Source organism: Protopterus annectens, chromosome 6.part1, assembly GCF_019279795.1.
Source record: "Protopterus annectens isolate FY-2018-M chromosome 6.part1, PAN1.0, whole genome shotgun sequence".
Lineage (NCBI taxonomy): Eukaryota > Metazoa > Chordata > Ceratodontiformes > Protopteridae > Protopterus > Protopterus annectens.
The window spans coordinates 134,162,589-134,177,784 of record NC_056738.1 but is presented as its reverse complement, the minus strand read 5'-3'; the positions used below and the strand labels follow the sequence as shown (position 1 = coordinate 134,177,784).

Sequence of the window (15,196 nt, the reverse complement as noted above, 5' to 3'; positions counted from 1 at the left end):
TCTCTATATTGATTTAAAGTACAATCTGTTACATATAGTAAACAGAGACATTCTGCATTGATTATTAGTAACAAAATGTTACAGGACACTAGCACTGGAGATGGCCCACAGAGAGATGTTATTTCAGGAAGAACACAACTATGGCAAGAGAGTTAGATGGGACATTAAACCAAGATCTTATTGGCCTAAGTTGGCAATAGCTCTGGTACATGTAAAAGATCACATGGCAGTTATCAAAAAAAGAGTAGAGGGCCTTATCCTTTTAAAGTATCAGCAGTATTTACACTTGTACATATTGTACATTTTAAAACGTCAGTACATGTTAATACAATAATGCAGAATAACTACCAAAAACATATAAATGTTTAAACTTCCCACCCCCTTGTACCACAGGCATTTTTTTATTTTATTCATTAATGCATCTCTAACCCACTTTTTATTAAACAGCAGTTCCTTGTATCTTGCCCTCCATATATTACATACAGCGGGCATTAATAGTTTGTCTACCTTATTCATCCATTATACCTCACTTTATTTATAAACCCTATAAACCATCATATCTACATTCATTTGCATAAAGCATTCTTGCTTATTTTTTTTTTTAATTTTCCCCATGTCTCTTTCACCATTTTTAGGTTCATATGTGTTTATTAGGCTAATGATCTTTTTAAGACTAACCATGCATCTCTGACAAGTTCTGGTACCCTTGATAAGTGTAAACAGGGGCTTGGGAGATGAAACACTTACAAGCAAGGGCCCGGGAGATGAATCATTTACAGGTTGTCTGTGTCCATTAGAGGCATAGATGCCAAGTCAGGGATGAATTTCCTGTTTTCTATCCCATTGTTTAAATTACATTTGAATTACGTTAGAGAGGAACTCTGCATGAAATGGATGGGGAACCTGTTCCAGAGATGAGGTAGTCTCTGGAATACATAACTGTCTCTCCAGCAGATCCTATTTATGTCACAGGCAAGGTTTAAGTCTTTAGGATGACTAATTCTGGTGCAGTTTGTTTTGTGGATATGCATGTGGTCCATTAGAGTGGGATCTGGTAATGCTTTGTATGCCAGGCATAGATCTCCCCTCAACAGCCTGTAGGAGACAGGGATAGGGCCTTGAGGTGGTCTGCACAGGACATTCTACTTACACCCTGCATTCTTTATTGTGAGGGGCCTCTGTAGATGTTCCACTTGTTTGATATGCCTTGTTAGGTACATACCAGAGGGGGCATTGTACTCAATGACAGGTCTGATGAATGCCAAATACAGTGGAACAATGATTTCCCTGGACCTAGATGCAATACCTTTGTTTATAAGTTGTGCAACATAGAATAATTTCCTCACTGCTGTAGATACGTGATGGTCAAAGGCTAGATTACTGTCAATAAGTGTCCTTAAGTCCCTGACTATTGGGTCAACTCTAAGGTGTGTGTGTTGTCAATATAATAGTTGCCAGGGGTGGATGACTTTATATAATGGCAAGTTCTATAGTTTCTTCAACATTAAACTGATTACACAACTGCTCACTTATTTGCTTATCTTTTATTGGGCCTTTCACCAGTAGCTTTGTTTAAATTAATCTCCACAGAAAATCTCTCATATTCTTATAGATTTTACATCTGTTTGGTCTTTCATTGATTGCTTATTTTATATAATTATTTTTAGTTTAATAGAACAGTAATTGTCCATGATTTGTTCCTATTATCCATTACATCACCTGTCCTAAGCTTCCAGAGCTTGATTTTTTTTTTTTTTTGATATTCATTTACTTGTTCATATGCTCACAGGTACTTACTAGGCTATTGATATGTGAGCATCTTAAGAAACGTAACCCTACATTCTCATAGTAATTATTAGCACTTATGTTTTGCAATATAAATCTCTAAAAGAACAAGTCGTGCAAGTATATGTTGAGTACTTGCATGTTTCCCCATCCATGAAGGCCACTGGTGATAAACCAGGGATGAATCTGTGGTTACCCATCCATTTTTCAAAGTCACATGTGAATCCAGTAAGAAAAGTCATCTGCTTTATGTGGAGGGGAAGCTAGTTTCACAGAAGTGGTATTATCTGTGATACATACCTATCCCTAAAACATGTTCTGTTAATCTTGCAAAAAAGATTGTGGTCTCTAAGTGGATGTTTCTGATACTATTGGTCTTCCAAATGTGCACTAGGTCTATCAGAACATGGTCTGCTGAGGCTTTATACACAAGGCAGAGGCTGCACTGAGTAGACTATATGATATTGAGAAGAGAGACAATGTGTCAAAATGGTCTGCATAATTTTTCATGATTTAAGCCCTTGATATTTTAGTGAGGAAGCATTCTGACCATTCCAGCTGTGGCCAGTGTTTGGATAGATACATATTGAAAGGGGCATTATACTCCGTGTTTGGCCTAATGAGTGTCAAGTACAGAGGAGCAATCATATCTCTGGATCTGGATGGCCTAGACCTTAACATAAGGTGTACAACGAAAAAGGAGTGGATGCATGATGATCAAAGGACAGTTAATTTTCAATACAGATTCTTAGATCTCTGAGTACAGAATCCATTTTCATGGGGTGTTATCAATGTGGTTGCTACAAAGGGAGCCATGCTTGCCATAAGATATGATTGTACATTTCTTGTCATTTGGTTTCAGTCCATGACTTTGTCACCAACTGTTTGAATAAGCTTTCATGCATGATCATGGTGTCCTCTGCAAAGTTTATGATGGCACCAAGTTTGCAGTCATTGCAAACTTGGTCAGCCACAATCCCTCAACATTAGCTTTGACCTCTGAGAAGTAAATGCCAAAGAGAAATTGTCCAATGACTGAACCCTGTGGCACTCTATTAGTGACTAGTTTTGGAGAAGGTAGAGATGCCCACCTTTACTCATTTTATTCTATTTGTGAGCCATTGTGCTATGCTGCGAGTTGCATATGGGTTAACATTTAGCTGGGAGAGTTTGTGTGATGCCTGAGTGGGATGGTGTCAAATGCCTTTGCAAGATCTATACAGGTAGTGTGTACTGATTTGCTTTTGTCTGTTGCCTCAGTGACTTTTGCAAAGAAGTCAACCATGTTAAGTAAGGAGGACCTGCTCTTAAATAATATGAACTCGGATAGGTTGATAGTGTGTGTGTCATCTACATCCCTCTTTATTAGTTCCATAATGATCCTTTCCATAACCTTACAGATGAGACTGGCCAGGCTTATGGATCCGAAATTACCCAGACGTGTTTCCCCACATTTGTGTAAGAGAATGACCATTACTGTCTTCCATTCATCTGACAGAGCCTGTTTTGAAGCTATTATTTAATAACATCTGTCAGGGGTCTGACAGTTCGTGTTTCAGGCTATCCAGTAGGAAGCATAGTATGTTATCCAGTCCTGCAGATGTAGTTAATGTTCTTTTTCCCTAATCTTTTTTGTCAAAATTTATGCAAAGATTAAAAAAATGGATTTTTAATCCCAGCCCTCCATGTTCTGTAGAGCAGTGCAATATACACAGTTTAATGAAATTTAATTTAGATCCTCAAATTATTTCAGACAATTTATTTGTATTTTATTTATTTGTCCTTGTTGACTGGGAAAGTCCAACTGGGCAATGACAATTTTCAGTGAAGTCTGGAGAGAAAAGCTTCAGCACATTACAGTTCCTTCACAATTTTATGTGGAATTACATTACATTACATTATTTTGGCTGACAGCACAATTACATTGTTTAGTTACACAAAGAATTACATTATAGTAAAAGATATACAAACGAGTATAATTTTAGGAATTAATAATCATAAAATCACACTGACAATAAAAAAACTTATTTTTGACATTCTTTCATTAGGGCTGATATCTCAGAAAAACATTGTCCAGTGAGTTTTGTGTTGCGAGACAGTTGTTATAAATAAGTCCTATTATGTATGAAAGGAAGGATTTAGAAAATAAAAACTTGTCAGTTATATGCATTAAGAGATGTGAGTTAATTGTAAGAAAGTGTAGAAAGCAACAAGTTACCAGAAAAAAAAAGATTTGCGGATTTTCTTAAGAATTGGAGTGATTATAATGAAATATTTTAGATATAGTTATAGGTTAGGGCTGTTAGAAGTGTTAAGGTTGAAGGGTTAGAGGAAAGATGTGATAACGTAGGGTAGGTATGAAGATGGGCTTTGAGCAGTTGGTGGTAAGGATAACCTCAACTAGATGAGCAACATGAGCATAACCAAGACTGGCTGAGATGTTTTTAAGCAAAGCCCTGAAGCTTAGAAATTTTTCTACCAACTTTAATTGGATTGGGATGGCATTCCAGAGCTTGGAGACATGATACAAGTACATTGATTCCTCTGCTGAGCTGTTTGTTCAGTTTGTAATTAGTAGGAATTCTTCACCTGAACAGAAGTCCCTCGCTGGGAATAGTGCTGTTATGTATTTTACTGTGGGATTAATAGGTTTGAATGCAGTAGTTAGCTGTGAGTTATGTTAGGTAGTCTGGTAGCTCAAGCCAGTTGAGCTGTTTTAGGGCATGACAATGGTGTTCCCTATATAAAAGGTTGGTAGCAAATTTTGCTACCTTGTCTTAATGTGCAAGTCTGGTTTTGTGTGTGACTTTTAAGTATTTAAGGGTATGGGGAGTATGTATGAGGGATCGAAGTAGGTAGGCTGAGTCTAATGTCGTTGTCAGTAAGGTACTGTTTGATCCTATAGAGGGACCCTAGTTTCTAATGTGTTTTAATGGATTGAAGTAGACTTGTCTTGTGGTGCTTGCACCTAATACTGTGATCTCTAGATTGTATAACTAAATAGGTAGGAGGGACAAATCTCACTGTGTGTGTCTGTGTGTGTGTCTGTGTGGCTTCAATGGCAGTTACATATAGTTTCCTGCACATGTTTACTGTATCAACTTCCAGTCAGCAAAAGATTTTAAAGGATTATTGAGATAATAGTTAAAATGGTTACCTCATAGGCACAATGTACAGGATTTGATTCTTACATATGAAAGGAAAATTGACTAAGTTTAAAACACCCCACAAAAGCAGCTAGCCTAGTACTTATGAACCTATGCCCAAAAACTACCATCAGTTATTATACCCAGAAGCATGATTTAGGTTACTGTTTTAATTTAAGTATTATTTACTGAAGGTATAATAAAATACTGTTTTTGATTAAGGTAGTGTTTTGGAATGAAAAGCATCAGTTTTGTTTTATTGTTATTAAGTAGTAGGTTAGAATTTTTTTTTACCCAGGATTTATCTGCAGAGAAAGAGTTCCTGCTACTCTCCTGGAGTATGGATAAGGATGGGATTGTGCATATGAAAGCTGAGTCATTGGTGTATGGAACTTTGCTAGCAGAGTGTATAGCAGTAGGAAGCTTGTTAATGAAGATGTTAAAAAGAAGGGGTCCTAGTGGCAGTCCAATGGTTAGTGGTAGAAAGAATGAGAAATGCTATGGTCATTTAACTGCTTGCTGCCTTTCAGATGAATAGCTAAAGAACCATAAAACAGAGGATTGGGAGAGACCAACAAAAGTTGAGAAGGCAATGATGTGTTATGGTGTTGAATGCTTTCCTTAGATCTAAGGAAGTGGAAATACTACTTTGCCACCATTTTATGCTGTTTTTTAATATTGTTAAAATCTGGAAGAGCAGTTGTGCTATAGTGGGGTTAGAATCCATGCTGAGTTTTGGAGAGACACTTGTATGAACTAAGGTGGTGCGTAAGCTGTGCATGGATGCATTTCTTCAGTATTTTGGACAAAGGGGATAGTATAGCAAGTATGTATGTAGTTGTTACATTTTGCAGATGTACCTTCTTTGTGTAATGGTATAATAAAGGACTGTTTCCAAATAGATGAGACATATTTTTCTGATGTGAATCTATTTTTCAGGCTGGAGACTGGCAAAGCTGTAGTGCCAACAGTCAGTTTTAAGTAATCAGTTTGGAGTTTATCAGTGGCTAGAGAGGTTTTTTTTTAGCTCAAGTATGAGTATTATTTTGGTGAATGGACACTGGGTAGAATTTATACGTTTCTTTCTCCATTACTTCTGGAAGTATGTTTAGCCTTTCAATTTAGCCTATTTTCCCCTTTATATGAATGTATTAAATATACCTTTTAAGGTAAGCTGAAAGATCTCCACATATTAACTGCCTTTTTTTACTTCAGTAAATACATCCTTCCAAGACTCAACATTCACATCTTTCTTGCCAGATTTTATCCCCAAGAAATCAATTCCTGATTCTGAAAAATATACACTTCCAATATTTATATAATTTCTAAAATCCTTTTTTTTTATTTTTGTTGAGAATTAATTCCATTGTATTAAATTGACCCTCTGCATAGGTAGTCTGTGTGTTCATAACCTATATACAGCCACAGGGCCAGTCATCAAGATATTACTAAACCCAAATGTCGTTTTTTTTTTCCTGAAAATTGATTTTCCTTCCCTTTAATTCAACATTACACATCTCACATACAGAAAAAGTAATTTAATAATTATTCCATTGTTTTATCTCTGAACTTATTTCTGTTTATCTTTCTTTCGTGCATTCATCTTGTCATGTCTTATATCACAAAGGCTACTGAAAGTGGCAAAGTAATGTGGTTAGATTGCTTATTCCAAATACAGAGTCATTAAGAAAGCGATGGCTCTTACATTGGCATTTAAATGTGCCTTATCAGTCACAGAGTGCCAGCATCACACCTCAGACAATGTGTAGTCTGGAGTCTGAACAAAAGCAAGGGTTTCGAGCTTAGATTTCAAATGTGAAAAAAAACTTACACTTAATTTATCTATTTACAAATTAGTTGTCTTTCCCTTTAATCAAACTCTGAGTGCCACAAAGAAAGACAATATTTAATTTTACTTTTCTTACTTTCTATCTTTATTTCATTTAACATGTTTTTCTACACTCTCTTCTGTCAAGTGTATGTTTCTTCTGATATTTTATTGCAGCATTTTTGCATTGCATAGTAGTTTGCTGAGACAAATCAGTGAGTTGGGGAATGAAGATTAACATCAGCGACTCTAATTCTAACTACAATATTAAAATCTGAGAATGCAACACAAACCATCTTACCCCAAGTAACACCTATTAATCACAGGGGTCAAATTTCTCACAGTTCAACACCAAACTACAATTGTTACTCAGAAAGAGCAATTAACTCGGCTACATTTTCAAGCCTGTCATTCAAACATTCCTTAAACTGCTGTAGCGGAAATAGCCACCAATGAAAATTAAAGGAAGTAAATGTAATTAAACATGCAAATTAATAATGACAGTAAAATTAGGCAGTCACAGTACTGTTGTAACCCACAGTAAATGTTCCTCACATCTATCTCAAATGACGTCAGGAAGGCAATGGTATTAACTGTAAAATTAAATCATGTTACCAACGGCAGCCCCTTTCAGGGCATTTTTAGGTATGGCAACTTAGAAAATAATAACAACCACTTACTTTGAAACGGAGACATTAGTAATGCAGAAAAGTTCAAGATATGTGCTGAAAAGCATATTTTTTCAGTTTTTATGTACTGTTCTCCTTTAAGTTATCAAAGATAGACTAAGGCAAGCCATTCAGCTATTGTGCTTGAAGCAAACAGTGGCATCCTACTGAAAGCCAGTCTGTAGCTTTTGATCTAAAGCCTACAGTTCTTAGTGAAGATGAGATAGCAAGACACTTGTCATTGATGTGAATGCCACATTTTGCATGTCTGCCTGCTGTTTGGGGTAGAGGTTGCACAAACTTTTGTTTGGCTCTCAGTTGCCTAGCTCACAGCTGTGTTTATCCACAATTAAATTGTATCAGCCCAGCAATACTGCGTGATCAGACATAATAAATGATGTGCGGTTCAGACCTTGATAAACTCGTTAACTGCTGGCCATCAAAGACCTTTGTTCCTGTGTTGCAAGTAAAGGGTGCCCATGTAATCATCCATTTCCTAGTCGAATGTATCAACTATTGAGTTCAGTTTAACTATGAGAGGAAGTTTATTGTATAAGCTTGGAAGACTTTGACATATGAAGTTGTTGGATTGCCATCAAAATGTCGGAAATTAGTTACTCGACCTTGGAAGGCCAAAATGCACTTTTCTAAGTTGTCATAACTTTGCCTTTTAAATGTCTGAATCCACTTGCTAGTGTGCATTTGCTCTTGTGGATTCATTATTTTAAATGGAGATCACACTATAGTGGGGATCGGGAAATTTATCTTTCTTTCACTGTAGTGCAATCTCAGAGTTTAGCAAAAACTACACACAAAAGAGATGTAGCCCAAGTAATCACCACCGCAGCTGCTATAATCCACAAAAGTCTTTTATTAACACAGTTATTGAGTGCTTTCGTCTCAATAAAGAGAGACTTCATCAGAATAACAAAGAGGGCATAAAAAAGGCAGTTTAAATACTAACATCAATTGAAATTCCACAAATAAAATGTTAAATGTAATTCAAAACCTTCACACATCAATTAATTAATTAAAAAAGCCAGGATAGGGTCACCACAAAGCAGCTTTTTGCAGCATAAATTAAAATATGTAATGGTTCAATATATTTAACCAAACTTTTTTTTAAAAAAACACATATACCTTATAGTTTGCTATAGTTTATCTGCTTTTTCATGTAACATAGGAACAACAGAAATTGCATCATTTAAGCCTGGGGAGAACATTGCAGCTAACCTAAGCTGCCATTCTGTTTCTTTTTTCTTGAAAATATTTTTCCAGTCCCCCCCCCCCGCCATCCAATTTAATAATATTCACTATCAGATATAAAATCTTATCAAAGTTAGAACAAGTCTGAGAATGTTTATACAGTGTACTATTCTGCTTCCCATTTTTGATATCATTTACATGTTCATATATTCTACATCTTAAGGGACGTTCAGTCTTGCCTACATAAAATTAAAAACATGTGGCACAAACACTTAAATAGACCACTTTGCTAGTCTTACAATTACCCTTTTTAAAGTTAACTCTGCTATGCATTCTGTTGTTTAAGGTAATGAATTTTTCCTTAAAAATAAAGGGACATTGTCTGCAAGCTCCCGTCTCAGAGTTTGTATATATAAGTAGTAGGTGGTGTGTGAGTGCAGCCCCTCCACATGGGGGCTTGCACCCATGCAAAATGTTCAAAGCATATCATCGGAGGTGTAGGTATTTTTGACAGTCGACATTCCTGAGTTGTCAACTTTCCTTAATTCCCACTTTCAGTTATGTGAACAATTGGTTATTGCATTTTACGACATTTCAGGTCGCATACATGAACACTCACACTAGTCAGCTGTGAGATTTTGATAGTAAACCGAAGTTGTCACATTTCTTGATACAACTTATTATATTAAATTTTGCTGAAGCCAAACATCCTCTTGTGTTTGGATCATAGGGGACAAGTATTCCTAGCAGCGGTTTTCCAATATAAGGCAAGTCTTGAAGTACTTTGATCATCTTTATGAGAAGTCTTTGTACATTCTTCATCTGAATTAAATTGAATGTGAAAAGGTTACAGCACAGAGTGTAGTATTCTATAACTGGTTAAGAACTGTATGTATGGTGTAGTTACGTTTCTGAACAGCTACTGGACCCCACAGCAGATCAGGTGGGCAGTTTCATATGTTTTGTGCATGCCAGTGGCTGTATAGGTATTGAATGGAAGATCATTGTCTACAAGGACTCCAGGGTCTTTACTATTTAATCAGCTTTTATTTGCTGTCTTTAGTAGTATACCGAGCTGGGGTGCTTGACAAATCCAGAATACTGTATTTTTTTCTCACTGGCATTGAAGGCAAAGTCTTTTCTGGTGAACATTCCTCTGTAATGTTAAGTGCTATTTGAAAGGACGGATACCAGCTAGGTTAAATGCTTCCATGTATGCCATCTTGCATACTTTGGTGGTTCATACAGGTGAGTCAGTTTGGAACCCCACTGTTGACGTGACAGTGAGTCTAGGAGTCTTCCTGTCCTTGTCCTTACTTGTGTACAACAATGTAACCAGTTCTGACTTCATTTACATTTAAATTCCTGAATTGTTTATTTAGGTTTTTGTCATCAGACATAGGAAATAGTATCAAATTTAATGAGTATATCCATGACTAAGGTTTTGCCACTGTCTTCATTGCCTTCCTTCCTATGTGAAGTTCTAATTTCACCTAGCTATTCTTTGCATCCCTGGTTAAACTTGCTGCTCAGAAGATTATGCATTAAAATCTGCTTCATTGACTGTAAGTAGCTGCAAATACCTACAGAGGCTTCTATAAAATGCTGCCTGATTTTCAGTGTTCCAAATCTATACCGAATTTAAAGTAGCACTTGTCCAAGTCCAGAATACTGATTGGTTGCTGGTTTAGACTATTCTGCAAAGAGAAAACTGATTGTTCTTAATTTTCAGATGGTTTTGAGAATGAACAACTGTTGCTAGTTGAAAACTGAAGCCAGTATACAAGCTGCTAAAATAGTATGCCAGCTAGCAAATTAATTTTTTACTAAGTCGACAATGGCTATAGTTTATTAATTCAACCATGCCCTAGTAAATTAGACCTCTGAAACACTTTTCTGCAAAATGTATTGTTTTAACACATGCAACGTGCTGCATCCTAGTACTAGTTATGTATTTTATGTAGTAGGACTGTTGAGTCAATGTTCAGTACAGCATCTAATTCTCTCAAGTGTCTAAGCACAGTACACTGCAGAGAAGCTAACTGGAACCATTTGCAGTGTGTGGCTGTAATATGAACATATCACAGATTTGCATTTCTCAATATTTTGCTATTTAGAGTCAATGATCAGGTAAAATTTGGCTGTACTTCAGCAATTTATACCATCTGAGAAGGCTTTGGAAAGTCTGAATTTTAATATTCAAGTTGTAGTGACCACTGGGGAAAAGTGGACCCAGTAGAAGAGGGTTCATTGATGCAGATGCTGAGAAATGGTGAAAAAGGGCGTATTGAATACATTACGTTGATTTCCATTACAAATGATATGTGCAGTAAGAGGTCAGAGTATCTAGCAGATAATATACCTAGAGGAGAAGGGTGCAGTCAACCCTTAGTACAAGTGGATATTTGAAGAGAGTAAACTGGTGAAATGACTGCAAGGAAGCATTGAAGATAAAGCACATGAAGCTTTTCTGAGATGGGATAAAAAGAAGCCATACATATTGTAAAATTTGAAACTTTCTCTCAAAGGTAAGTTTTTTGAAATACCTGATTTTTTATTTGTCTAATTTTTTCATTTAATCTTTTTTATTATGTCATTGCTGCTTTGCTTGCATTTTATTCTTTTGATAAGGTTTTTTGACAAGGTGCCAGGGCCATTTTACTACAGTTGTCTTTTTTTCCCACACAGTGATTTGTTGATTTGATATTTTTCGCTACCATTGCTTCACAGAAGTCTTTATGAGTACTTACAGGTTGACAAATAGCATTACTTTTATTTATTTTTTTTTATTTTTTAGTTGAACACTTGTCAGTGATATAATTCAGGCACTGGAATTTGAAAAGGCTACTTAAATGACATTCATAGAGGCTAAAACTCTATGTAAACTAAACTGCATAACATGGACATAATTATAGACATTCAAAGTATGAGAAAATGTACTCTGAGAGTGGATGGCCTTTGATGGAGCTTTGTAAGACTTCAGGCCCAAGAGGAATAACAGGGGCTAACATAGCCAAACTAATTTTAACTTGCTGTATAGGATGAGATACTCAAGTGGACCAGTTCAGGGCATTCTAAAGAGGCGAAAAGATATGACAATACTTAAAAATGCAGCAAGTGCCTTTTCAGAAGAGTATGTTGAGTCCATGTTCTCCTTGTGTTCATGTGGGTTGCCTCTGGGTACTCCAGTTTCCTCCCACATTCCAAAGATATGTAGTAAGTGGATTGGACACACTAAATTAGCCAAAGTGTGAGTGTGCATGCAAGTGTGTGGTACAGGACAGCCATGCTGCAGTAGGGCTAGCCACCCAGTGGTGTGAACCTTGGCTCTAGTTGATTGTCACTGTTGAAGTGACACCCCAATCCCATGTGTAAGCATGGGAAAAAGGGTTATGGTTGGATGGATGCTGAGCCCACAGTGGAAGTTATAAGTGGGCTTTTCTGATGGAAGAATCAAAATAATGAAAGTGACTTTTCTTTATTTTAGTCCAGCATTCTCCTTTAGTGTCTGTTTTTGTTTGTTTATATTATACCGTTCTAAAAATATTCAAGGCACATTATAAAAATAAAACAGACAAGCTTATACAACCAAACAACTTACCAAAAGTACATAATACCTCTCCAGGTCTCATCAAAAGGCAAGAAGTAGGTAACTGCTTGAAAAGGGCTTACTATGTGAAACAGTTGCACATCATCTGGGGTAGAGAATTCCAAAGGATTGGTGCAGCCACCAAAATGCACATTGGCCAGTGGAGGTCATCCAAACCCTAGGAACATTTACTACCCCTGCAGTAGAGGAAAAGAGACTCCTGGTCATGTGGTATGGTCTGACCAAGCCTTTCAAATAAGCTGGAACCAAGTCATCTAAGAGAAGGTGTGTCAGCACCATAATCTTTTAGGTGACTTAATACCTCACATACAGCCAGTGCAGAGACACCAACACATGAGTAATGTGTGATGAACTTGGAATCACATTTAGTAACCTGGGAGTAGCACTGTATACTAGTTAGAGTTGCAGAACGTCTCCTGCAGGCAGTCCTAGATGCAGGGCATTGCAGTAATCCACTCAAGAGGAAACTAATGCATGCATGACAGTACTTAAGTCATTTCCTAATGGCTTAATTCTGGAGATATTTGTCAGGTGTTAAATGAACGATTAGCACATGATTATGAAATGAAAATTCATGGTCATTTGTCACTCCCAGATCATGTACCTTGATACCCTGCTTTAAAGCCTCACTGACAGTCAAGGCAGAAGGTACAAAGCAAAGGCAACTGGTACCTTGGTCAACACCAATATTGTTATCCTTTTCTTTTCTGAAAAATTGCATTATTGCAGATTGCTACCATTTTGGGTTAAGATCTTATAAAAAAAACAGGCATTCACAGCACTTAGACTCATCAATGGCTGGATCAGCAGTGAGTTGTGGATGAGTACTGTCTGTATAGCTATGCTAACTCATGATATGTTTCCAGACAACATTGTCCAGAGACAGCATATAGACTGTAGAAAACTGATATCCAAGCACCAAAACCTTGGGAACACCACTGGGCAGCAACAGAGACTTTGATGAATTGAGGCCCCAAACCTCTTGTTAAGACTGGTCCATTAAAAAGGAGTTGATCAGGATAGGATCAATCCACAGAAACCAGAAAGGTCGTGCTGACAGTAGAGAAAACAGTGGAAAAAGACCTAATAAAATCCACAGGCTCAGTTCTCAAACTCGCTTGGTACCAAGAGGTCATAAAGCACTAATATGAAACAGTATTTGATACTTGCCCTTTGGGGTTCACCAATTACCTTTACCTGAAAGTCTTACAAATATTATATCTTCAAACTCTGGAATAATACAGGTTCAACATATAATGGACAACTAGGTGATCTTCCACCTCTAGAGTCACTACTTTCTGCAGAATTGTACTTAGAAACAGAAATTTGGAGGTAGGTAAGAAGTTATGCAGAAGATCTTAAGTAGTTTTCTTGAGGATAAAAGTGGCCTTCAAAGCCTCAAAAAGCTTTCAGTCCCCAAAGATAGCTCATCAGTGTCAATGCCTCAGCCTGACCCAAACCTCAAAGCAGAAAACTATTCAGTATGAGGAACTTGAATCCAGGACATGCAACATAAGGCAAAGCCTCTTTATTTCAAATTTCTTATGAAGGTGATAAAGTGGGTAATGTGATCTTCATCACTGACCAGAGTATTCCCTATCCAGGAAATCATAGTCTCATTTGAGTGTTGTAAGAGGATACCCCTCTTAGTTGCAGACGCCTTATCTGTAAAGAACTTTCTGAGCATAGAACAGTCTAAGGCAGAAAAAGCTTGATATACTTGTAGGCAGGCTGGACTCTACCACATCCTGAGAGTATGAAAAGGATGAATTGGAGAGTTCACTGCTACAGAGATTTCCCAGGACATTGTATTCTTTAGAATTAGCAGTCCATGTTTGTCTGCCTCACAATAGTAAGTCCTTCTGTGATGCTCCAGCCTTCATCTTTTCTAGTTATGTTCTTTCTATTTCTGAAGCAGCACACGGGTTAAAGTCCATAGCCATTTTCCACCATTTGATTTACAAAGAGAAAAATAATTTGAAGAAGAATATCATGTGCTTACTTTGTTTTAGATCACTAAATAAGCGACTTTGTGTTTTTTTTTTGTTTTTGTTTTCTAGATACTGGTGGAGGAAGACCACCTCTGCTACCTCCTGGAGCAAGATCAACAAGTGCAAAACCTTTTTCACCTCCTGACAGCTCTCCAAGGTTCCCTGGTATGGCACCAATCCACAGAAGCAGTGTTCCTGAACCACCAAGATCTAAAATGCTACCTCCAAGGCCTGACTTTGGCTCAAAACCTGATGTTGCACCACCACCAGTACCAAATACTCCTAGACCAACACCTTCAAATTCACAGAGCAGAGGACCTCCTCCACTACCAAGTGGAAATAAGCCTTCTGGCACAGGGCCTGCCCAACCCCATTTCTCAACAAACAGAAATTCAGGCTCTTTAGGACCTGCTCGCCAACCTTTTTCAACAGGTCCACCACCATTTCCTACTTCCAGTAGACCTCCACTTCCTCCAACACCTAATAGGTCAATGGATGACAGGCCACCACCCCTTCCATCAGGAAACAGACCTCAGTTGAACAGGGATGGGTTTCTTCCACCTCCTCCACCAAACAGGGAGGGGCCTCCTCTTCCACATCCTCCAGCACAAGCAAATAAACCACCAGTCCCACCTACACCAAGACCAACACAATCATCACAAGCTCCACCCCCACCCCCTCCAAACAGACCTGGATTACCTCCAGTTCCTCCTAGCTTTAACAGTGGTGATGATTTCCCCAGGACTCCTCAACGAATTTTATCTTTGCCATCTTCTTCTCCCATGACCCCTCCTATGTCAGGTCGGTCTGGTCCTCTTCCACCACCTCCTCCTGGTGAAAGACCACCTCTACCCAGTATCCCCAGTGAGAGACCTCCTCCTCCCAATGAAAGACCACCTCCTCCTGTTAGAGAGCCACCAAGCAGATCAGGTAAGTTATTGTGAAATACTGTTTGTATATTG

General features: G+C 37.7%; 1 protein-coding gene across 1 annotated transcript in view; it reads left to right on the top strand.

The window, feature by feature from the left end:
• Positions 1–15,196, top strand: part of WIPF1 (WAS/WASL interacting protein family member 1) — a 776,716-nt gene that overhangs the window by 713,184 nt on the left and 48,336 nt on the right. The window contains exon 6 of the mRNA XM_044075560.1: positions 14,304–15,164. Coding sequence (XP_043931495.1) covers positions 14,304–15,164 — 861 coding nt within the window. The remainder of the gene's footprint in view (positions 1–14,303; positions 15,165–15,196) is intronic.